Genomic DNA, 23643 nt, shown 5'->3' on the forward strand with positions numbered 1-23643 from the left:
TGAGAAAGTCCAAGGACAGTGCTCAGGCCCTGAGCTCAAGCCCAGGACTGGCAAAAAAAAAAAAAGAAAGCAGTCTCTTGCCCAATCCTTAGTAATTACTCGTAGGCCAGCCACTTATGGATAGGCTTACCATGTCTAACTGTGCTACTAGTGCCCTTGTCCTGATGACTGTTCAGAGTGCCTCTCCCACTGGAACGGGAAATTTAAGTATCCATGAGATGGTTTTTGTTTTTGGACTGCACTGTTCTTGTGAGTTTTATGAGTAGAGGTTAGAGACAAGCTATTATCTGTCTGGGATGACTGGGGAGGAGACAGTGGTTAGGTTGTAGCTGATGGGATTTTGGAGGACAATTCTATAGGGATAAGCAGGAGCTGTGAGGATAACTATTTTGAAGGACTTAAGGCAACTTAGAGATTTCTGCCTTTGCTTCAAAGTCATACCACAATTCTTCTAAGGCCCTTGTCATGACTTGGCAAAAAAAAAAATATCAGTTGGATAAAAATTATTTTTTTTCAGTTTGTCATTCTTAAAAAATGCATAAGTAAAACTACAATGGTAGAATGATGCATTATATATGTTGCTGCTTTTAAAAGCTTCCATTTGTGTGGGTCAATTTAAAAATAACATTAAGCATTGATTCCGGGTTTAGCACCCTTGAGAGGTTTGTGCACATTTTTTTTTTACTCGTTCAGTTCAAGTTCTGCCTTGAAGACAGGATAGATGCTCATTGTGTGAGGCAGGGATCTTGCCAAGGCTTATTTGGAAGTTTTGAATGAAAAGGCAGGAGGATAGGGCTGTGGTAGTCATGGCAACCAGGCCTGTAATGTCTCGGCTTTGACCAGCCCTAGCTAGGCGGTTGGCAGCCCAGTGAGGAAGCTTGGCGTTACTTTCTCTGGCACATTCTTCCTGTTTTTTCGTTTTTCAATCTGAGGCTAAAGGAGCCTAGCATGGAAGCTGATCTTTCTGGATGCCTACTGTGTGCCTGGGGCTGGGGCTGAGCTGTGGGTCTGAGTAATTGGTCCCTGCTCATCAGAAATGGAGTGTAATGGGGTGATCTTACTTTTGAGACAAACCCTCAAGACTTAACAAATGTCTTCCTTTCATCTTGATTTTGGAGATTTTTTTCATATATTTTTATTGTATTTATTAGAAGGGTTACATTATAATCATCAGATAGAAGATGCATTACTTCACAAACATTGATACCCTTTCTCATGTCTTGGTCCTCATTTCTCTCCCCCACCTCATCTTGTTTCCCCGCCTTGCCTATCCTATTTCAACTAATTTTAGAGATGTTTTTAGGTCTAAGTAGTTTTTTTTTCCTTCTTCTGAACACTGGCATAGTTCTTTTCTAATTTGTTCTTCATCACAGTGTAGCATTAAATTCTTTTCATTTGACGCATAAGGGCACAATGATTCAGAAATAAAATGGAATTTGGTTAAATTTACCTGGCTGTCAAACACAAATCTGAATAAGTATCAGAATTCTGATACTCATATAGGTAGGCCAGCTGGGGAAGCCTTTGGCTCTTTGCCATTGTATTTAGATATGACTAGAAGTCCCTGGAACAGGAACTTTCCTAAAAGAAACCCATGAAGATCATTTCATACCTCATAGCTTCCTGAAGCCTCAGAACTACTCTGATGCCAAGGCAGGTATAAGTACTGTGGCACCCATGTCAGTGATATTTCTGGTGGGAAGGCTATACTGTGGAATCATCGTGGGTAATACCTGAGGAAAACCTCGCTACTGTGAATTCAGGAGAGGCTAGTTTCTAATTGCTGGGCACTAGAAAGAACAGGAATCAAGTGTGAATTAGACAACATTTTAATGGTTTTTGTTTGTTTGTTTTTGCCAGTCCTAGGGCTTGCATTTAGGGCCTGAGCACTCTCCTTGGGCTTTCTCAAGTCTAGAGCTCTAACACTTGAACCACAATACCACTTCTGGCTTTTTATATGTATGTGGTACCAAGGAATTGAACCAGGGTCTTTGTGCATGCTAGGCAAGTACTCAACCACTAGGCCAAATTCCTGGCCCCCACATTTTAATGTTAATAGGTGAAATGTGTGTTTTCCAGCAATAAGTTGGTTGTGAGCTGAATTCTATTTATGGATATATTTTGTTTTTCAGATGACTATATTAGGATTTTGAAGGAACTTTTTTTTTGGGGGGGGGGTTGATCATGGGGCTTGGACTCTGGGTGGTGTACTGAGCACTTCGGCTTAAGGCTACCACTCTACCCCTGGAGCCTCAGCCCCACTTCCTGTTTTCTAGTGGTTTGTTGGAGATAGAGTCTCAGGTTCTTTAGTGCCTGGGCTGCCTCTGAACCTTGATCCTCAGATCTCAGCCTAGGATTACAGGCGTGGTAAGCCACCATGCCCAGGCCTGGCTCTTGTAAGATCATTTTTTGCAGCCCTCACCATTCCTGACAGACTTACTCTCCTCACTTTCTTTTCACCATCATCTGAGTTGGCTCAACCTAAAGCATCACTGTTTCGTATCAGCTGTCTACCAGGTCTCTCTGCCTAGGCACTCCTTAGTCTTCTCTTTCCTAGACTTAATTTTGTCTTCCTCTTGTTCGTAGAATTGCCCTTTGTACTCTATCCAAGCTCCAGTTAGCCCTTCATCCTGCCTCCTAGAAATACTTACTTTCACATTGGACATCAGTTGGTACTCAAGAGATTTAAAAGGAACTGCTACTGTTCTAGCTGAAGGAAAAAATTTTAAAACAACTTTTGGAGATATAGTTTATATAGCATCATACTCACTGATTTAAAGTGTACAATGGGAATAGTTCTTAAATGCCCAGGAAAGATAGGTAGAACAAAAAAGTAGTTTCTAGACTATGGTATTTAATGAACCAGAAAATCTTCAACGGAAAAACTGGAGAACTAAAGCCAACTTTTTATTGTGCTGAGTTAAAGATCTCAGCATAGAAACAACAAATGGCCATTAATCATCGTTATTATCTCATTTTATAAATGGACATTTTAATACTAAGAGAAAAATGGAAATTTCAGATGAAAGAGCTATTTTATGGATGTTCTTAAAGTTCTTATTTCAGGTCCATTGGAATGAATTGCTGCTATAAACAAAACATGTGACTTAAAACAACAATAATTTCATTTTGTATAGCTTTGATTCTTAAAACCATAGTAATCATTCACATATCCTTTATATGTCCCAAAATATACAGTAAAACTAACGAGAATATAGAGGGAGAAGCCACAATATGGAATACCAGCAAATCAAGTACTATAAAACAATAACTATGCTGAAAAGGGTGGGGAAGAAAAGAATCAGCTAAGGGATTTTATGAAACAGTATCTTGACCAGATTGTTACAGCCAAAGACAAAGGAATTATCCATAAATTTTACATAAATGCTATGACCTAGTTTGGTCAATTGTTGTAGAGATGGTAAGGGCTCACAGTTTCCAAACTATTCTGTTTTTATATTAGAATTGAATATAATACAGATAATAAAAGCCGGGTTTCTATTTTTGGAGAAATAACTGTAAGGAAAAGTGGAAAAGCAAGTGAACCTTTAGTGTTAGATTGGCATTTGTAATATCAGTATAAGCTTTAATAATATATACAGGTGTGTATGTGTATATGTAATATATCTCATGTACATAAGATATCTACTTTTATCTATGCAGATTCTAGAAGCAGTGAATCCCAAATGATAGTGGACATATCTAGCATTAGATATCTTGGTTTTAAACACTCCAGTAAAAATGAAACCTCATAGCTGTGGGCAATAGCTCACATCTGAAATCCAAAGTACTTGCTTGAGACCCATTCTCAATTAATAGCTGAGTGACTTGGCACATGTTGGTCACCTCTGCTGTATGGGAGGCAGAGGTTAGGAGAATCAGGGCTCCTGGCCAGCCCAGGCAGAAAATTTCTGGAGATTTAATCTCATGAAAAGAAGCTGAGTGAGCCAGGAGTTTGGCCTAGTGGTAGAGTGCTTGCCTAGTATTCATGAAGACCTGGATTTGATTCCTTGGTACCACATACATAGAAAAGCTGGGTGTGGTGCTGTGGCTCAAGTGGCAGAACGCTAACCTTGAGGACAAGACTGAAGGACAGTGCTTAGGCCCTGAGTTCAAGCTCCATAATTGGCAAAAACAAACAAAAAGCTGAGTATGGTGGTATATATCTATAATCCCACCTGTGGCAAAAGCCTAAAATAGGCAGATCATGTTTCAGGTACAGGGACAAGAAAGGATATCCTTTGCTGATCCTTTCTCAAAACCAAATGGCAAAAAAAGGCCAGAGAAGTGGGGCATGGTGGCTCATGCCTGTAATCCTAGCTACTCAGGGGGCTGAGATCTGAGGATCAAGGTTCAAAGCCAGCCAGAGCACAAAAGGACCTGAGACTCTTATCTCCAGTTAACCTCTAGAAAATGGGAAGTGAGGTTTAGCTCAAGGGTAAGATGGTAGCCTTGAGCTGAAGAGCTCAGGGACAGCTCCCAGAGTTCAAGGCCCCTGACCACGCCCCCCCACCCCCACACACGCAAAAAAAAAAAAAAAGGAAAGAAAAGAAAATGGAGAAGGGGAAAGATTTTGTCAAGAAAATTCAAGAATCTATTTGAAATAGGGAAGAGAAGGCGGTAAAACAAGATGATTGGTAGGATTGGTAGGGAGTAGGGGTAGGGAAATGGCGACAAAAACATGAGAAGGGGTATCAATGTACTACCTGACAAATGTAACTGTAACGCTTCTTTATATTATCCTGACAAGGTTACTTTCTGCTGACAAGGGACGTCCACATTGAGGGTAGAAGGTGGGGTGCTGTCGGTCCAGAAGGCAGCAGTAACAAAAGTTCCATGGTAGTGAATGTGCGTAGGTGTCATTGGAATAAATTCAAAAGAAATCTTAAGAGGCAGGGGTTTTATCATCTTCAAGGATGCCAGACACCTTGGAGTCATAGAAGGGGCAAGAGCAGGAATCATTTTCACTCTTGACAAGAAACCACTGTGGCTGTCCATTGATCTAAACTGCAGTGGGAATGGTTAGCAGGACCTGATGAGGGCCTGTCTGTTTGGATGTAAACCAGATTAAGGGTCTTGATAAAGACTTGATCCCCAGGGAAAATTGGGGGAGAAGGAAAAAGGCTTTCAGGGGCTGAGGGAGCCTTAGGTATGGGACAGGTATGGGACAGCGGGTAAGATTAGAAAGGAATGTAAGAAAGGAAAGTTATCTATTCTATATGGGTAGTTGCAGAGCAAGTAAGAAGGCCATCTACACCCACCAGTGAGATCTGGGAGGGAAAAGACAGGCTGGATACTCAGGTAAAAACCAATCAACTGGCTCCCATATCCAAAAGAAAGGATACAAGTACCTTGCCTGCAACCTGGAAACATACCCTAGGCTTCTCCATTGTGATGTTTGTGGGATCCAGCGGCCCTGGGCACCATCATACATTGTTGCCAAGCAGAGTATCTTGGATAAGTTGGGCTCCTCTCCATATGTGGGGGGTATGGGAGGGACTGGCCCATCTTACAGAGAGGAGGAGGGATAGTCCACTCCCCAGTGTCCTGGCTGTCCACACTTTGGCAGGGTCCAGATGGTGGTCGAAGAGTAGGGCAAGGTCTTGCCCAGTGGCCTTCCTTGCCACACTTAAAGCATGGTCTGGGTAGTGTATGTTGGGTGCCTCTTTTGAGGAGCCCAAAGGGCAGCAGCCAGGAGCTGACATTTTTTCCTATTATGGGCAGCCTTATCAGCTTTTTTCTGTTTCTCCCAGTTGTTAAAAACCTTAAAGGCCATGCTCACTGGATCTCCTTGGGGGATTTGAGGGCCATCCTCAGCCTTCTCAACCTTTTTTTTTTTTTTTTTAAATATCAGGAGCTGATTGGGAAACAAAATAGCTATTAAGGACCACTATACCTTCTTTTGACTCCAGGTCCAGCTTAGTATAACACTGGAGTGCCTTCTGGAGGCAGGTTACCATCCTATTTCTGCCAACCCTTCCAGGAGCATTGTTTTGGTAATCCCATTTGGGCTTTTCCCTGGGCACAGGCATTGCCCTTACTGGGAAAATATTGTCTAGGCGGTAGGTTTCATCAGCATGTGCCTGGGCCGCAACCCAAACCCTTTTCTTTTCCTCAGAGGTCAGGGTAGAGGACAGGACTGTATATAAGTCATGCCAAGTGAGGTCATAAGTCTCAACAAGGTATTTAAACTCATTGGTATAATTATTAGGGTCTTGGGAGTAAGATCCCAGTCGCTTCTCAATCTGGGAAAGATGGGTCATTGAAAAGGGGGCCTGTGCACGAAAAGCTCTGTCTGCCCCTGCCATCTCTCGCAGAGGAAATAAGGGGGCTGCTGGAGGCTGTGAGCCACCAGTGCAGGATTGAGTGTGAGCTTTGAGAGGTGAGGAAAAAGGAGATGAAGGAGGAGGAGAAGGCATGAAAGGTTCAGCTTGGGGAGGAGGAGCAGAGTCTTCAGTGTTGAGCAGGGCATCAGGCACTTTAGGTTTAGGAAGAGGCTCCTGGCTCTTAGGTGATTTGGCAGGGACAGGATGCCCCTGTGCCAGGAGGATAGGGAAAGTTGAGTAGGATTGGTAGAGAGAAGGGCAAGCATAGAGAGAAAAGAAAGCCTGAACATATAGAACCTCTGGACATTTACCATTGTCTAAATTCCTGAGACTATTATAATCCAAAGCCCCATTTTGGAGCCATTGAGACCAATTGTCTAGCCTATACTTTGGCCAGACACGATTGCAATAAAAGATGAGCCGTTTTGGCTTTATGGAGTCCTGGAGTAGAAGAACATCTAAAAAAGAGTAAGAGATATCCCAAGGGGGTGTCCCGGCATGGGTGAGACTGATGAGACCCCATTGTAATAACTAAGAGGAAGTGCAGTCTGTGAGGATGGGGAGTGGTCAGTGCGGAGATAGGGGAAGAGGTAGTGAGGACATCAGGGAGGGGGCGGAGTCAGTGGTGACTGAGGGTGGAGTCAGTGAGGACATCAAGGGGGTGGAGTTACTTAACATGGGCAGAGTCAATAAGGATGTAGAGTGTGTGTGTGTGTGTGTTGGGGGGAAGGGAATCCAATCTCACCAGAACAAATTGGGGGATTACCAGTCTTAAACTAGACAAAGGGAGAGAGCCCTAGGCAGGGGTGGGTTAAAGGAAACAGAAAATGCAGGCTGCAGGCAGGAGTCACTTACCAGTTACAGGCAGGAAACTTTGTAGTGAATGCACCTCCAGAAATGGTCTGGGAGTGCAGTTTCCTTTCTCTAGCTTCATCTATTTTCTGTTCCACGTCTACTGAGTTTTGTTCTGATATAGCACCTCCATGACATTCCAGATCATTTAGAACCCACTGTTGATGAACAATGTTTTTGTGCTCACGTGCCACATGTGTGGCTCATTTCCTAGCCTCCTTATTTAGACTGTAGTCCCAGTTTCTGATTCCAGTTGTCTACTTGAGTGTAGAGTGCCATTGCTGGTTGCTGCAGGCAGAGGAGCCCACCGCTTATTTTCTAGTTCTTCCATTACTTGATTCATGGCACTCGTTAGCCATATGTCCACAGACACACCAATCTGCTTTAACAGGTTCAGCCAGGCTTCAGCTTTCAACTTAATTATCTCTACCAAATGCAGAGGCAGGAAAGGTACACTCTTATCTAGTGTAAGGACTTTAAAGGTCTCATGGCACAAACAATGTGACAAGTAAGGAGGAAGAAAACAGAAGCATTTACCTCCGGCCTGTGATTGAAGTCAGTGACAGTTGCAGGGGTTTAACTCAAATGAGAGTGCTTGCCTACCAAGTGCTAAGGCTCTGAGTTCAAATCTCATTCCCCCAATCCCAAAGGAAAGTAAAGTTTCTGCAGGCCTTTGTAGTCAGAGTTGGGATCTGCCCACAAAGGGTCAGTAATGTGAAGCACCATTGTAGGCTTTGTAGGTCTATTTGCCTTTGCTGGCCTCATCCCCTTACCTGTGGTGTAATGTATCTTATGACTTTGCTTTGCCTTTGTTTTGTTCTTCCTTGGTGTGCTTTGTGTTGCTTTTTCTTCATTAACAGAAGCTGAAAGATGCACATGATCTCTATCGTGGCCTTTTTCCCAATGGAGTGGAAACATTTGAAGTACTGTATTTTCTGTTGATTCTGCCACTATGGCTGCCATGACTGGTTTCATATATTTTAAATGATTATAACCCGTACTTTGAGTTAATACTATTGTAGTTCCTCTTGCCCCCTGTGGTGGCTTATGTGAAAAGAGTAATTTTGGAATTTTCTCCAAATAAAGTAATGATTCCCACAAGATCTGAGTCTTTTCCTTGCACAGCTTAACACAAGCTAATCTGTTAGATCTGAAATTTATAAACTCATGGCCTTTTTTCTCTCCATCTAATATTGATCAAAAATAAGAAAATTCCAGAAACCGTGAAACTGCTACATGATAAAGTAGGAGAGACACTGGAACTCATAGGCACAGGCAAAAGATTCCTGAACAGAATCCCAGGGTCACAACAGATTGGAGAGAGACTCGATAAATGGGACTACCTAAAAATAAAGTTTCTGTACAGATAAAAACATAGTCGCAAAAATAGACAGCCAACCAACTGGGAAAATATATTTACCAATAATACATCTGACAAATGCTTAATATCCAGTATCTACAGAGAACTCAAGAAACTAATCCCCCCCAACCCAACAAACCATTCAGTAAATGGGCAAGGGAACTAAAGAGAGACTTATCAGAAGAAGAGATTAAAACGGCAGAAAAACATATGAGAAAATGTTCATCTATGGTCATAAAGGAAATGCAAATAAAAACAACCCTAAGATACCACCTTACCCCAACAAGAATGGCCAAGATTTTGAACTCAGACAATGACAGTTGCTGGCGGGGTTGTGGAGAAAAAGGAACCCTACTACACTGCTGGTGGGAATGTAGACTAGTTCAGCCACTCTGGAAAGCAGTGTGGAGGTTTCTCAAAGAACTGAAAATAGACTTCCCTACGATCCCGCCATACCACTTCTGGGCATCTACCCTGAACATCATAACCCAAGATATGATAAGGACACCTGCTCAGCTATGTTCATCTCTGCACTATTCACAATAGCCAGGCGATGGAAACAATCCAGATGCCCTACTGCAGGTGAATGGATACAGAAAATGTGGTATATATACACAATGGAATTCTACATAGCCTACAGACAAGATAAAATAATGGCATTTGCAGCGAAGTGGATGAATCTAGAGCGAATCATGTTGAGTGAGACAAGTCAAAACCTAAGGAACAAAAGGAGCATGGGATCCTTAATATTAAATCCAAAGAGTACAAGAGCAAGGACTCAATATTTGCATACTCAATGCTTTGGACATGGTAATGGAAATATAACTATATAGACATAAAAACCTATGACTCTATAGACATAATGTTTTATTTCATAAAATGTTTCTATGACATACAAACCCTTAACCTAATTTTGATTAAGTTCTAAATACTAAGTCCCAGTGATTATATATAGATTCCCTTTCTTGAACACTTGTTTGTTAAACTTGTCATTTGAAATATGATGTAAAAATCAATGTTAATAAATTCTTTACTAAAAATAGGAAAATTGAAGGAACTAGGGTTTTTTTTTTGTTGTTTGTTTGGTTATGGGGCTTGAAGTCAGGACCTGGGATAAGGAAGCTTTACAAGGGAGAAATTTCTCTACTCTGAACATATCCTTAAAGCATCTTGGCTGGGACTAGGAGATCATTATGCAGTACCCTTATGTGGGCTGCCATGTATTTTAGCCAGTGTTACACAGCTCTCTGTTACAACAGAAGTGGTATGTTGTATTATTGTGGCTGCTTGGTTGGAAGGAAAATAGCTGGAGTAATTAAGAGTCTTATGGTTTCCGGATTTGAAAAAATTATTAAGTTCTTGCTCTACATCCTTATCTGTCCTTTTATGCTCAGGGCTTATCTTGCCATTCTGAGAGAAGTTGTACTGTGTGTTTCCCTAGTAGGAATTTTTTCAGATGGTCATCACTTTGGGTTCTTGAATCAGACACAGTGCCAGTAAGTCAAGGCTATCCTCTGGCAGGAGAGTCAAAGTAGAAGTGTTACAAATTCTATCTTTGCTTCAAATTTTCAGTCTACTAACAAGCCCGTTCCATAACTACTCTCCCTATAGCTGTTAATATTCATCTTTGTATTCCTAGCACCTACAATCACAGCCAGGTAAATATAATTTCTGTGAATGAATGGGTGTAACATTCCACTTGTGGTATGTGATTTTGCATAGTTGCTTTTTTTTTTTAACCCCTATCATTGAGTAATTTGGTGCAGTGCATATGAATAGCCCATACATTCACACTTGTTTTCCCAGCTAATCGATCTTCTCTTTTGTTGATATCAGTTCTCTTGGTTCTGTTCCCCTGTTTCCTTGGCTTGCTATGTCTTACTGTCTTCAGTGCTTCTTTCTACCTTCTCTCTAAGTTAGGTGGTATAAGTTTTATGTGCCAAGCTCTGGCATAAGGGCTGGAAAAATCTAAAAGGAGATGCAGTGCCTGCGCTTGAGGAGGAGAGAGCTAATTTAGAAAGAGTGGTTACAAAGATTAGAGTGGCAGGCTGCCTGAGATTCTGTGGGTCTATGTGTGGAATGTGTGTGCAGGAAGCTTGTCACAGAGTAAACAACAATATAACCATGTCATTAGAATTGAGTAGATGTCCACTATTTGTCTCCTACACATAAAAAGCTTATTAGTCAGATTTAAAGAAAACAATAGCTTAAGAATGAAAGTTCCAATAAACCATCACCTCTTAGATTCAAATTCTTACCTGCTTTGCCCCAATCCTTTATAGATTCCCTTAAAGATTAGTGAAAAGGGGGTATATGTGAGTGGGATATATGGGTTCGAGGGGAGAGAGCCTGGATGGAGGGAGGTAAAAAGGAACACAGCAATCTGGTCTTCATGAACTAATCAGTCCTGTTGGTATGTTAGCCAGACTTTGAATGTCAGCTTCCTTCCAAGGATCTTGTACCTCATAAATCTTTTCTTTTCTTGGCTTTTAGGTCAGGCTGTTCCTGCAGGATCCCATGTACGGCTGAATCTTCAGACTGGAGCAAGAGAGGTGAAACTCCAATATGAAGAAGACAAGTTCAGAAATAATTTGAAAGGGTTAAAAAAAGGCAAAAGGTAGAGTGTAGACCATAGAGAGTGGGAGGCTAAATGATGGCATAGATTTGAAATATGAATACTGAAAGTATTATCCAAATTTATGTAGATTTCTTTTTAATTTGATACTTAACAGCATTGAATTTGTGGTTAATCTGTCAGGATTTTATGGAAGTTTGTTTACTTACAGTCTTTGGAAAGAAACAGTTTGCAAAGCAAAGTGATGCTTTAAAAAAAGGCTGTAGGGGGAATGCTTAACCTGGTTTAAAAATGAAGCTATTTTCCCAGTACTTTAAGAGCACCCATTTGAATCCCAACAATTAATGTGCTGATTACAGATGAGTCATCTATTCATTAAAACAGGCCTGTTAGGCCTTCTGCTCTGCAGTAATACTTCCTTGGTGAACAATAAAATTGCATTTTAAAGTCTTTAATTCAGACTAACTTCTCTTCTTGTTAGTCAGTATTAGGACTTTATTGTAGAGTACAAATAGAAGCTGTTTCATTCACTAATAGAGAATGCCTTGCTTTTTAATAGCAAGTTTAGGTTATTTGATTTTAGAGAATTAACAATCTTTTTCTGTCTATTACCTTAACAAGTTTTCCTCCGTGTGCATGCATACACGTTCATGTGTCGATCCTAGGACTTGAACTCAGAGCCTGTATGCTGTTTCTGAGCTTTTATACTCAAGGCTAGTGCTCTGCTACTTGAGCCACAGTTCCACTTCTGGCTTTTCATTTTAATTGGCGGTAATAGTCTCACAGACTTTTCTGCTTGGGTTGGTTTCAAACCTCAGTCCTCAGATCTCAGTCAGTCTTGTGAGTAGCTAGGCTTACAAGCATTAGCCACTGATACCTGGATAACTTTTCTTGTCATTTCCTGAATAAAAAAGGGAGGGAGATTGAGGTATGGGTGACAGGGATTGCCAGAATTATAGGGTTTAGAAGCTCAGTATAAATACCAGGCATAATTTTATTGTAAAGGTGATGTACAGAGGGATTACAGTTACATAAGTAAGGTAATGAGTATATTTCTTGTAGAACATTGTTACTCCCTCCCTCATTTTCTCCCACTTTCCCTCCTCTCCCAACCCTCTCTTCCCCCAAGTTGTAAAATTCATTTTCGTTTTGTGAGTATTGCTGTTGCATTGGTTCACCCTTTGTGCTTTGTCTCACCGTTTCATGAGCCCCTTCCCTCCCCAAATCAGATAAATGTACAAGACACAATATAAAAACCAGTATAAAAACCAGCAGGGGATAAACCAAAAGAAAAAAGAAAATAGCTTCACACAGTAAAAAGCAAACAAAAAACCCTCTTGTTTCCATATCTTCGAGTTCACTTTTATTAGCATCATTTTATATGGTTATTCTGTACACAGCTATTGAGCTATTGTGATCCTCTTCTAGGACTATCCTTGACATATACTAATTATTACAAATGAGAGAAACCATGGAGCCTGTGTTTCTCTGGGTCTGTCTTATTTCACTTAATACGATTTTTTTCCTTATGCTTTCCATATCCTTACAAATCAGGAGATGTCATTCCTTTGTTATGGGGTCAAGGGGAAAGGATTCCACATCCCTCCAAGTCCACTTCTCATCAGGGTCCACCACACAGAGACAGTCTCATACAAAAAAAGGTGAATTTATTGGGGAAGTAGATAGTGAACTGATCCGCCAGGGACACAGGAGCTAACATTGTGACACCAAGCGATTCACAGGCTGCGTTTTTAAGGACAAAAACCATGCAATCAAGCCCAGCTGCACACAGGCAGCCAATGGGATTGTTACATACACAAAGGGACTGTGTAGTCATCCCTGGCTACACACAGGTAGCCAATTGGGTCCCAGCCTGCCTCATAGTAACTGATTAAACTAACTATCATCTTGGTTGGAATTGCAGCACAAATTTGCCCGGTCTCCACACAAAGAAGACCCCCCCCCACTCCCCACCCCCGCCCCAAACCTAGTGGGTATCTTTTCTCATGGAGGGGGGGTGGGGTTAAGGTTGACCCTCCCTAGAAGGTCAAAGATGTCAGGGCTGTTTTGCTATTGTTGACTTTCCTTAATGGGGCAGGGAGCTTTTAGCGCATTCAAGATGACGCGTCTTTGCTCCTCTTAACACCTGATAGAAGCATAGAAGCATTGTGCATATATACCACATCTTCTTGATCAGTTTTTCTACTGAGGGGCATCTTGGTTGGTTCCATATCTGAACTATGGTAAATAATGCTGCAGTGAACATACTTTTGCAGATAGCTTTAGTGTGGGCTTGTTTGTGATCATTTGAGTAAATATCCAGGAATGGAATTGCTGGATCATAGGGGAATTATATGTTTAGTCTTTTGAGAACCTCCATACTGCTTCCCGGAGTGATTGAACTACTTTACATTGCCACCAACAGTGTAGTAGTTTCCCCTTTTGATCATATCCCTGCCAGAATCTGTTTTGTTTTTTTTTTTATAATGGCCATTCTAACTGGGGTGAGGTAGAATCTCAAATTTGTGATTTGCATTTCTTTTATGGCCAGAGATGCTGAATATTTCTTCATGTGTCTATTGACTATTCTTTTTTATTTTTTAAATTGTAATTAATAGAGGGGTTACAGTTATATTCACCAGATAGAAGGTACATTACTTCACACACATTGATACCCCTTCTCATGTTTTTGTCCCCATTTCCTTCCCCTACCCTCTCCCCTCATCTTGTTTTCCCCCCTTCCCTTTCCTATTTCAATAAACAAATGTATATACAATATACCAGATAACAAGGTCAGATACTATAACAATATTAGATTAACCAAGTGGCAACAAAAGAGATGATAAATAACATAGTACATTAAGAACAACAATCACACATTATAAAGCTCTTGTTTCCATATCCTTTCATTTAGTCTCATCCTATGTGGCCATATGTATCTAGGTTTTTGCGCTATTGTAATCCTCTGCTAGGAGAGTCCTAGGTTTGTACTAATTATTACAAATGAGGGAAACCATTGAGCCTATGTTCTTTGGGTCTGGCTTACTTCCCTTAATATGATTCTTTTCCGAGTCTTTCCATTTCCTTACAAATGGATCAATGTCATTCTTTCTGTTAGCAGCATAGAATTCCATCATGTATAAATACCACATCTTCTTGATCCAGTCATCTACTGAGGGGCATCTAGATTGGTTCCATATGGTAAATAGTGCTGCAATAAACATGATTGTGCTAGTAGATTTAGTATGTCCTTGTTTCTGGACAATTGGGTAAATGCCAAGTAGTGGAATTGCTGGGTCATAGGGGAGCTCTATGTTTAGTCTTTTGAGGAGCCATCATACTGCTTTCCATAGTGGCTGAATGAGTTCACACTCCCACCAACAGTGTAATAGTGATCCCTCCTGGCCACATCCCTGCCAGTATCTTTCGTTATTAGATTTCTTGATCATGGCCAGTCTAACGGGACTGAGGTGGAATATCAGAGTTACTTTGATTTGCATTTCTTTTATGGCTAGAGATGTGGTGCATTTCTTCATGTGTCCGTAGGTCAATCTTATTTCTTCTTCTTTTAATGGGATAGTTGTTTCTTTGAAGATTTGTTTTGGAAATATGCAAGTTTTTAGCTTTCTATTTAATTTGCTAGCTATGTCCTTTGCCATATAGAAGCTCTGCAGTTTAATGCAGTCTCATTTGCCCAGACTTTAATTTGTTGTGTTTCTGGGTCTTTTCTATTGGCTAGTCTTATTTCCTCTCCGAAGCAGTCTCTTTTTAATACTTTAGCTCACTTGTTAATGGGTGGTTGTTTCTTTAAGTAGTTGTTATGGAGGAGGGTTAATTTTTGGAGCTCTAGGTATATTTTTGATATGAGGCCCTTGTCTGTAGTATAGCTTGTAAAGATCTCCCAATCGGTGGGCTTTCTGTTTATCTTGCTAGCTTTGTCCTTTGCCATGCAGAATCTTTGTATTTTAATGCAATCCTTTTTATTCAGCATTTCTTTGATTTATTGTGTTTGTGGGTCTTCATTTAGGAAGTTTTGACCTATGGCAAGGAGACCTAGTGTATTCCCTATCCTTTCCCATAATAATTTTAAGGTATTTACTCATATCTGAAGGTCTATGTTCACTTGGAGTTGATTCTGCTGCAGGGTGATATATAAGGGTCTAACTTCAGTTTTCCACACATGCATAACCAATTCTGCCACCACCATTTGTTGGAAAGGCTTTCTTTTACCTGATGATCTTAGTTCCCTTATTGTATCAAAGATAGGTGGGATTCTTTCTTAGTCTTCAGTTTCATTCCATTGATCCTCAGGCCTGTTCTGTACTCAGCTTTTTTTTTTTTTAATAACTATGCCTTGATAATAGAGTTTGGAGTTTTTATAATAGTTTGGTATTGATACTCTTCCAGCACTATTTTTCCTGCTAAGGATTATTTTGCTATTCAAGGTCTTCTACTATTTCATATGAAGTTTTGGATCATTTCTTCTATTTCATTAAAGAATGTTGTTGGGATATTGATGGTATTACATGGAATTTTTGTATAGCTTTTGGCAGTGTTGACATTTTCATGATGTTATTCCTCCCAATACAGGAGCATGAGAGGTTTTTCTACTTTCTTAAATCTGTTTTAATTTCCTTTTTCAGGTTTTTAAAGTTTTTTTTTTATCATAGAGGTCCTTCACCTCTGTGGTTAATTCCTAGGCATTTTATTTTACTGAGGCTGCTATAAAAGGAGTTGCTTTTCTGAGTTCAGTCTCCCTCTTATTGTTGGCACTATGTTTTTTTTGTTTGTTTTTGTTTGTTTGTTTGTTTTTTTGCCCAGTACTGGCTTGAACTCAGGGCCTGGGCAGTGTCCTCAAACACTTTTTCTCAAGGCTAGCACTTTGCCACTGCCACTTGAGCCACCACTTCTGGCTTTTTCTAAGTGTGTGGTACCTAGGAATCGAACCCAGGGCTTCTTGCACACAAGGGCAAGCACTCTACCACTAGGTTACGCTCCCAGCCCTGTTGGCACTAATTTTTTTTTTTTTGCCAGTCCTGGTGCTTGAACTTAGGGCCTGAGCACTGTCTTTGGACCTCCCTCTATGCTAGCATTCTGCCACTTATGCCACAGCAATGCTTCTGGCTTTTCTATGTATGTAGTACTGGGAATTGAACCTGGGTCTTCGTGCATGTTAGGCAAGCACTCTACCACTAGGCCAAACTCTTGGCCCCTGGCACTAAGTTTTGAGGGTTAATTTTATACCCTGCTCCTTTGCCAAAGTTTTGGAGCAGCTCAAGTAACTTGGGTGAGGAGTCTATGGGGTCCTTTAACTAAAGAATCATGTCATATGCAAAGGAAAGCTTTATTTCTTCTTTCCCTATTTGGATCCCCTTTATGTTTGTCACTTGTCTTACTTCTCTGGCTAGGAATTCCAATACTACAATGAATAGAGTTTGTTTGGCTCCTGGTTTTAGAGGAAATAGTTTTAACTTTTCACTGTTAAGTATAATGCTAGCTGTAGGTTTGTCACATACAACCCTTATTATATTGAGGAATGTTTCAGATTCCTAGTTTTTCCAGAGCTTTCATCATAAAGGGGTGGTGGATCTTGCTAAATGCTTTTTCTGCATCCACTGAAATGATCATATGGTTCTTGCCCTTGCTTCTACTGATCTGCTGAATTAATATGTTAATTGACTTAGGTATATTGAACCAGCTTTGTATCCCTGGAATAAATCCCATTTGGCTATGAGTTTTTTTTTCTAAACTATTGAAGTCAGTTGGCCAGAATTTTATTGACAAGTTTTGCATTGATGTTCATTAAAGAAACAGGTGTTTATTTTTTTCTTTGATGGGTCCCTATTTGGTTTTAGAATGAGTTTGGTAGTGATCTTTCACTTTCAATTTCATTAAATAGTTTGAGGAATATTGGAGTAAATTCTCCTTTGAAGACCTTATAGAATTCCGCTATAAGGATCAGGAAATTATGACCTGCACGTTGGGATCACTACATGTCTTGATATGGCCTTTAAGAATTCGTTTAAACATATTTATGGTTGAAAAAATTAAAAAAATGATTTCATGATAAGAAAATTGGGCGAAGTTAAGATTTTTAATGTCCATAAATGCAGTGACAAATATTCATTTGTTTATGTAGCATCTATGATTGCTTTCTAGTACCAGTAGCAAAGTTGAAAAGTTGGGATAGATAGCTGACAAATATTAAAATATTGATTGTTCACAGGTAATTAATTGTTCTGAAATACATGAATATTGGGAAATAATTCAAAATTGAGTTGACCCATCTTTGGAATTCTATTTAACAAATTTTGAAGTTACTTATAAGGCAGTAACAGTCTTTACTGAATGGATTTTTTTTTTTTTTTTTTTTTTTTTTTTGGTCCTAGAGCTTGGACTCTGGGCCTGGGCGTTTTCCCTAAGTTTAAGGCTTACTGCCCTACCTCTGGGCCTGAGTGTTGTCCCTGAGCTCTTCAACTCAAGGCTACCACCCTACCCCTTGAGCCATAGTGCCATTTCTAGTTTCCTAGTGGTTAATTGGAGATAAGGGTCTTATGAACTTTATTGCCCAAGCTAGCTTGGAACCACACAGGTCTCAGCCTCTGGAGTAGCTAGGAATACAGGCATGAACCACCATGTCCAGCAGAGAACAAGTTTTTACCTGAGTTGTTTTGACATACCTGAGAAAATGTCATCCCTCTGTCCCATCAGGTGATACTCATAGTTCCACAAAATAGCATGTACAAATTTGGGCAATTTTCACGGTTGGAAAATTTACATTGAGAAAGGAATATTTATCTTCCTTCTTTAAATCTTCCCTCAACTAGGAAGTATCTTCCTTCTTCCCTCGTCTCTGCAGATAAGCCTATATTTGGTGTGGCGTTTTGTCAAACAAAAAATAATCAAATATTGTTTCTCCATCCCCAACATTTTTATGATTTTCTAATCAAAGGGGTTATTTGGTGGTGTTTTTGTTTTTCGGTGTGTGTGTGTTGGTGTCAGCTTTTGAACTCAAGGCCCGAGTACTGTGTCAGCATTTTTGCTCAAGGTTAGTGCTTGACTACTTGAGGCACAATTGCACTTCTTACTTTTATTTTTATTTTTGGTGCCTAATTGGATATAAGAGTCTCAAGGACTTTCCTGTCCCAGCTGGCTTCAAACCATTATCCTCAGTTCTCAGCCTCCTGAGTAGCTAGGATTACAGGTATGAGTCATCAGCACTTAGCAGGCCTTATTTTCTAATGAAAAGCTTATTAGTTTAGGAATATTAAGTTAGGGACTGATTAATTTGGAACTTTTCTTTTTTTACACCAAGGAATTTACTTCCGTATTTTTGAGTGTATATTATCACAAGGGGAACTCATTACTTTGTTGCTCATGTCTTTCTAATCTGTTTTGCTGTTACTGGGAATTGAAATCAATTTCTCTCTTGTTCAACTTGCTGTTAGCTAAAATTCTACCACTTAAGCCATACCTCCAACTTCTGTAATATTTTTAGAAAAGCAAAGCTATCCATGTAGTCTGTAGATATGAATTATCAGGGAGAAATATTTGTTCCCATTCCTTTAGTTTTCTCTTTTGGAGTGTTTTTTAGGGCTCTACCCTGAAAGGGCCTTCAGGATATTTACTCTATCAGGGTTTTTTGTTCTGTTGTTGTTGTTGTTGTTGTTTGGTTGGTTTTGTTTTTGCCAGTCCTGAGGCTTGAACTCTGGGACTGGGTACTGTCTCTCGACTTCATTGCCTGGGCTAGCTTTGAACCGTGATCCTCAGATCTCAGCCTTTTGAGTAGTTAAGGATTATAGGTGTGAGCCACTGCACCCAGTTTCCTGAGCTGCTTTTGCCCGAGTCTAGCCCTCTACCAGTTGAGCCATAGCCCCACTTCCAAGTTTTTGGGTTTATGTGGTACTGATGAATCAAATCCAGGGCTTCATACAAACTAGGGAAGCACTCTATCAGTAAGCCACACTCCCAGCCCTCTCAAGTGTTAAAAATAGTGAAAAACCTAGTTGAACAGACACTCAAAAGATTTTGACACAGTGGTATGGGAATTAGGTACTGTTAACTCAGAGAGAGTGAGTGTGTGTTAATGATGGTGATGACTTCCTTCTCCTGGGATGGGTCTTATTCTGAATTCTTCCCACTGTACCCTAGGATGTCTTTCTAGCTTTCAAACAAATTTCTAGAGAATAGTAATCATAGTAATAACTGTGTTTTTAGATTTAATAAGTTAGGTGCATGTGTTAAACATCTGGGATTCACATGGTTAGGTAGTTATAGAAAAGTCTATTGGTTCAGGGGAGAGGCTGGGGGCCTAAGGAAGAATTAGCAGATTGATATTTTAGAAATGGGGAAAAGAAGGTCATTCAGGACTGAACTTTGAGGCATTCTAGCGTGTGGGGTAAGAGATAAAAGAACCATCTAAAGAATTGGAGACAGAATGATGAACCAGGTAAGTATGGTAACAAAAAGGCAGAAGAGAAGAATGAAGAAGGAAAGATGTACTGTCAAAATGCTGCTGAATAGATGGGGGTTATGAAGTTAATGGAGAGTTCATTCGATTTAATCATCAATTTGATGAACAATATTGGTATAGTGAGAACAGAAGCTAAGTTAGAGTAAATTGCAATGTAAACAGGAGTGAAGAAGTTAGGATGAGTGAGTAAAAAGTGAAGAAGTTAGGATGAGTGAGTAAAGACTATGTTCATAAAGTTTTACTGTTTAGAGAAGCAGGAAAGGGCAACTAGAAGACACCAGGAAGTCAAAGGGGTGTTAGTGTACTGAAAAGAATAAGCCAGTTAAGGGAAGTAATTACTGATGACGGAAAGAGAGAACAGTGTAATTATGGGGGTTAAACCTTTTGTGAAGCCAAGTAGGATCTGGAACATTTGTATAATTGAAGCAGGTACACTGTCATCTATTGTAATAGAAGGGTAATAAAGAATGGAGGATTTAATGTAGGTTGATTTGTAGAGCTGAGGATGGGAAGATGAGAAAATTCTTGTAAAAAAAGACTTTCCTCTCCCATTTCCTCTTCCCCTCCCATTTATTTTCCCTTCTTTACCCTCCTCATCCCTTTTCTTTTTTTTTTTTCTCATAGAATAAGAACCCAGACCCTCACTGCTTTCTAGGCAGGCATTCTTACCACTGAACTATATCCCCAAACCTGAATTTGAAGAAATTCTTGATAACATCCATTTTTTTTCAGTAAAGAATTAAATGAGAATATAAGTTGATAGGTTGTATATGTGCACATACATTTCTACTTATATTCATGAATGTGTGTTAAGACTAGGTGATGATACAAGGACCTGGGAAAATAAGACTTAAACTGAGGAATAAGAAGCTAGCATTAGTCCTGACCAAGTCGTGGATGTGGAGATAATTATTTCTGTCTATGGTTTTTTTTTTTTTTTTTTTGCCAATCCTTGGCTTGAGCTCAGGGCCTGAGCACTGTCCTTGGACTTTCTCAAGGCTAGAGCTCTACCACTTGAGCCTCAGCACCACTTCAGGCTTTTGTTCTATATGTGATACCGAGGAATCGAACCCGGGTCTTCATGCATGCTTGGCAAGCACTTTAACCACTAGGCCAAACTCTCGGCCCCTGTCTATGGGTTTTGAATATGTAGCGTCCCTGTAGAGGTAGGGGCAGAGCCATGGCATCCATATGTAGTTGGCAATGGATTATGCTCTGTGGCAAAAGGGTTTTGAGAACTTCTCTCCTCCTGTGTGGAATTGAACTAATAATTTGAACAGAACAGAATATGTGTTCACTAAATGGGAGTGATCAGTTATTATGAATTAGTTTTAGACTAAGATTTAAGAAAACAGTGTTTTTATTAGAGCCCAAAATCTTTATAATGAATCAAAGACTGAGCTCCAGAAGCTTTCTTGAAAGTTGTTGAGATCGTGTTGGGACTGATGTTGTCCCTCCTAAAGTAGAGCGAGATGAGTAGTCCCTTCCTCTTCTAGCTCTGAGATTTCATAACACATAACTACTGTTCAGTTGTATCTAGCAACAACTGAATAGTCTTGTCATACATAGTCCCTTGTGTTAATTACTTTTGTATCTCTGTCTACCTGCCACAAACAACTTAAAAGGGAGTAAGGTTTTATTTTGTTCATGATTTCAGAAGTTTTGTCCATTACAGTGGAGATGGGGTAGTACACCAGAGCTATTCAACTCATGGCAGCCCAGAAGCAAAGTGTGAGAGAATACAGAAAGTGTCCAAGGCAAGATACAGCTCCTAAAGATGCTCTTGGCCTATTTCTTCCAATATTATTATTATTATACTGTCATGTTTAGAATAATGTCAAGGGATTCATTCACTGATTAGTTAAGAATCCTGAGGATACAGTCATTTCCCCAAAGTCCTGTCAATTAACGACGAAGTCCCCAATACTTGAGTATGTAGAGGTCATTTCATAGTCAAGCCACAATATCCATATTCCACATTTCCATTTGTTCGTATCAGTCTTCTTCATTTAACTGAACTGAATGCTGGTGGTGAGATCTTGCCCCTTTTCCATATATGAATGCCCTTTCTCCAGTCAAAATGAATGGCTGTGCCTTAAATTATCTCTAGTGTTGGTTTTTTTTTCTTCTATGTATGTGGTACCAAGGAATTGAACCTGGGTCTTCTTGCAAGTTAGGCAAGCACTCTACCACTAGACTAAACTCCCAGCCCTCTAATTTATTTTTATTTATTTATTTATTTTATGGGTCATGGGGCTTGAACAGGCCTGGGCGCTGTCCCTGAGCTCTTCAGCTCAAGGCTACCACCCTATCCTTGAGCCAAGCCCCACTTCCCGTTTTCTTTTTTTTTTTTTTTGCCAGTCCTGGGCTTGAGCTCAGGGCCTGAGCACTGTCCTTGGACTTTCTCAAGGCTAGAGCTCTACCACTTGAGCCTCAGCACCACTTCCGGCTTTTTTGTATGTATGTGGTACCAAGGAATTGAACCCGGGTCTTTGTGCATGCTATGCAAGCACTTTAACCACTAGGCCAAACTCCCAGCCCTCTCTAGTGTTTTTTTGTGAGGATATAACTCTGGTCTCTGCAGGTTAATGAGATTACTAGCACATGTGCTTTCTTTACTCCTCTTGGTAGCTGGCCTTGATACAGTCTGAGTATATCTAACTCATTCATGTGAAGACAGGTTGACTTGACAAATTAAGGTCAGGTACACTATGAGCGGCTTGGGTCCCTGTTGTATCCCTGCCAAGAAAAAATATAAATATGAGTGTATGTTATTCCCTGTCTTTGTCTACCCTTCCTCCTAGGAGGCTATGCTGGGAAATGTACTTGGAGAACAGCATTGTGCAAACATTCCAAACCCATTTCTGTTCAAACAGCTGGCTAACCACTGTTCAATGTGAATTTTTATCCATCCTGTGCTGTCTTCCTTTCTCTTAGACATAGCTCCATCTTTAATTGTATCTTTTTCTCCTCTAACTGCAAGGTAAGGTCATCTTGTTGGACCCCTGGCTGAAAGCAAAAGTATGGTACTACACAAGAGTTCTAGCCTAGCTTTTTGGTCTGGCCTATCTTTCCTTGGCTGTCAGATACCCAAGGTATTTTCTGTCTTGTAGAATTTAGTGTGATTCTCCTGACTCTGAACTTTTCTTTGGACAGGCTTGACATCAACACCAACACTTACACATCTCAGGACCTCAAAAGTGCCTTGGCCAAATTCAAAGAGGGAGCAGAGATGAAGAGTTCAAAGGAAGATGAGGTATGTGGTATTCTTTCCATTAGTGAAAGCTAATTAGTATAAACCTCAGTATTTTTCTATGGAAAAAATACAATTTTTCCAGTAGCTGTTACAATAAAAACCAGGTGGTCATACTATGAACAACTTGAAGAGTCATTAGCAACAAAGAAAAGCCCTTTAAAACCCTTTATATAAACAGTTTGCTGTTGTTGTTTTGACAGTCCTTGGGCTTGAACTCAGGGCCTGGGCACTGTCCTTGGACACTTTTTGTTCAAGGCTAGTGCTCTGCCATTTGAGCCACAGTGTCACTTCTGGCGTTTTCTGTGTATGTGGTACCAAGGAATCAAACCCAGGGCTTCATGCATACTAACCAAGCATTCAGCCACTAGGCCATATTCCCAGCCCCTAGACTGTTTCTTTAAAAACAACAAAAACAAATAAAACAACATTGGGAGAGTTTTTTTTTTTCCAGTGTCTGAGTACTGTCCTTGGACTTTCTCAACGCTAGCGCTCTGCCACTTGAGCCTCAGCACCACTGAGGCTCTATGTATGTGGTGCCGAGGAATTGAACCCGGGTCTTCATGCATGTTAGGCAAGCACTCTTCCACTAAGTCAAACTCCTGGCCCTTTTTCTTGTTCTTGTTGGTTGTGGGGCTTGAACTCTGGGCCTGGGCATTGTCCCTGAGCTCCGAGATCAAGGCTACCGCCCTACCCCTTGAGCCACAGTGCCACTTCTGGCTTTCTAGTGGTTAATTGGAGATAAGAGTCTCATTGTCTTTAGTGTCTGGGCTGGCTTTGAACTGCAATCATCAGATCTCATCT

General features: G+C 40.3%; 1 protein-coding gene across 4 annotated transcripts in view; it reads left to right on the plus strand.

Moving 5' to 3' along the window:
* The window catches only part of Sil1 (SIL1 nucleotide exchange factor), a 234899-nt gene that overhangs the window by 130709 nt on the left and 80547 nt on the right, over window positions 1–23643 (plus strand). For all 4 annotated transcript variants that reach the window (XM_090331436.1, XM_090331433.1, XM_090331435.1 and 1 more), the window contains 2 exons: window positions 11032–11155; window positions 22743–22842. In XM_090331436.1, coding sequence (XP_090187562.1) covers window positions 11032–11155; window positions 22743–22842 — 224 coding nt within the window. The remainder of the gene's footprint in view (window positions 1–11031; window positions 11156–22742; window positions 22843–23643) is intronic.

This window comes from Megascapheus bottae, chromosome 4, assembly GCF_031878675.1.
Source record: "Megascapheus bottae isolate mThoBot1 chromosome 4, mThoBot2.hap1, whole genome shotgun sequence".
In the NCBI taxonomy this organism is placed as follows: Eukaryota; Metazoa; Chordata; class Mammalia; order Rodentia; family Geomyidae; genus Megascapheus; species Megascapheus bottae.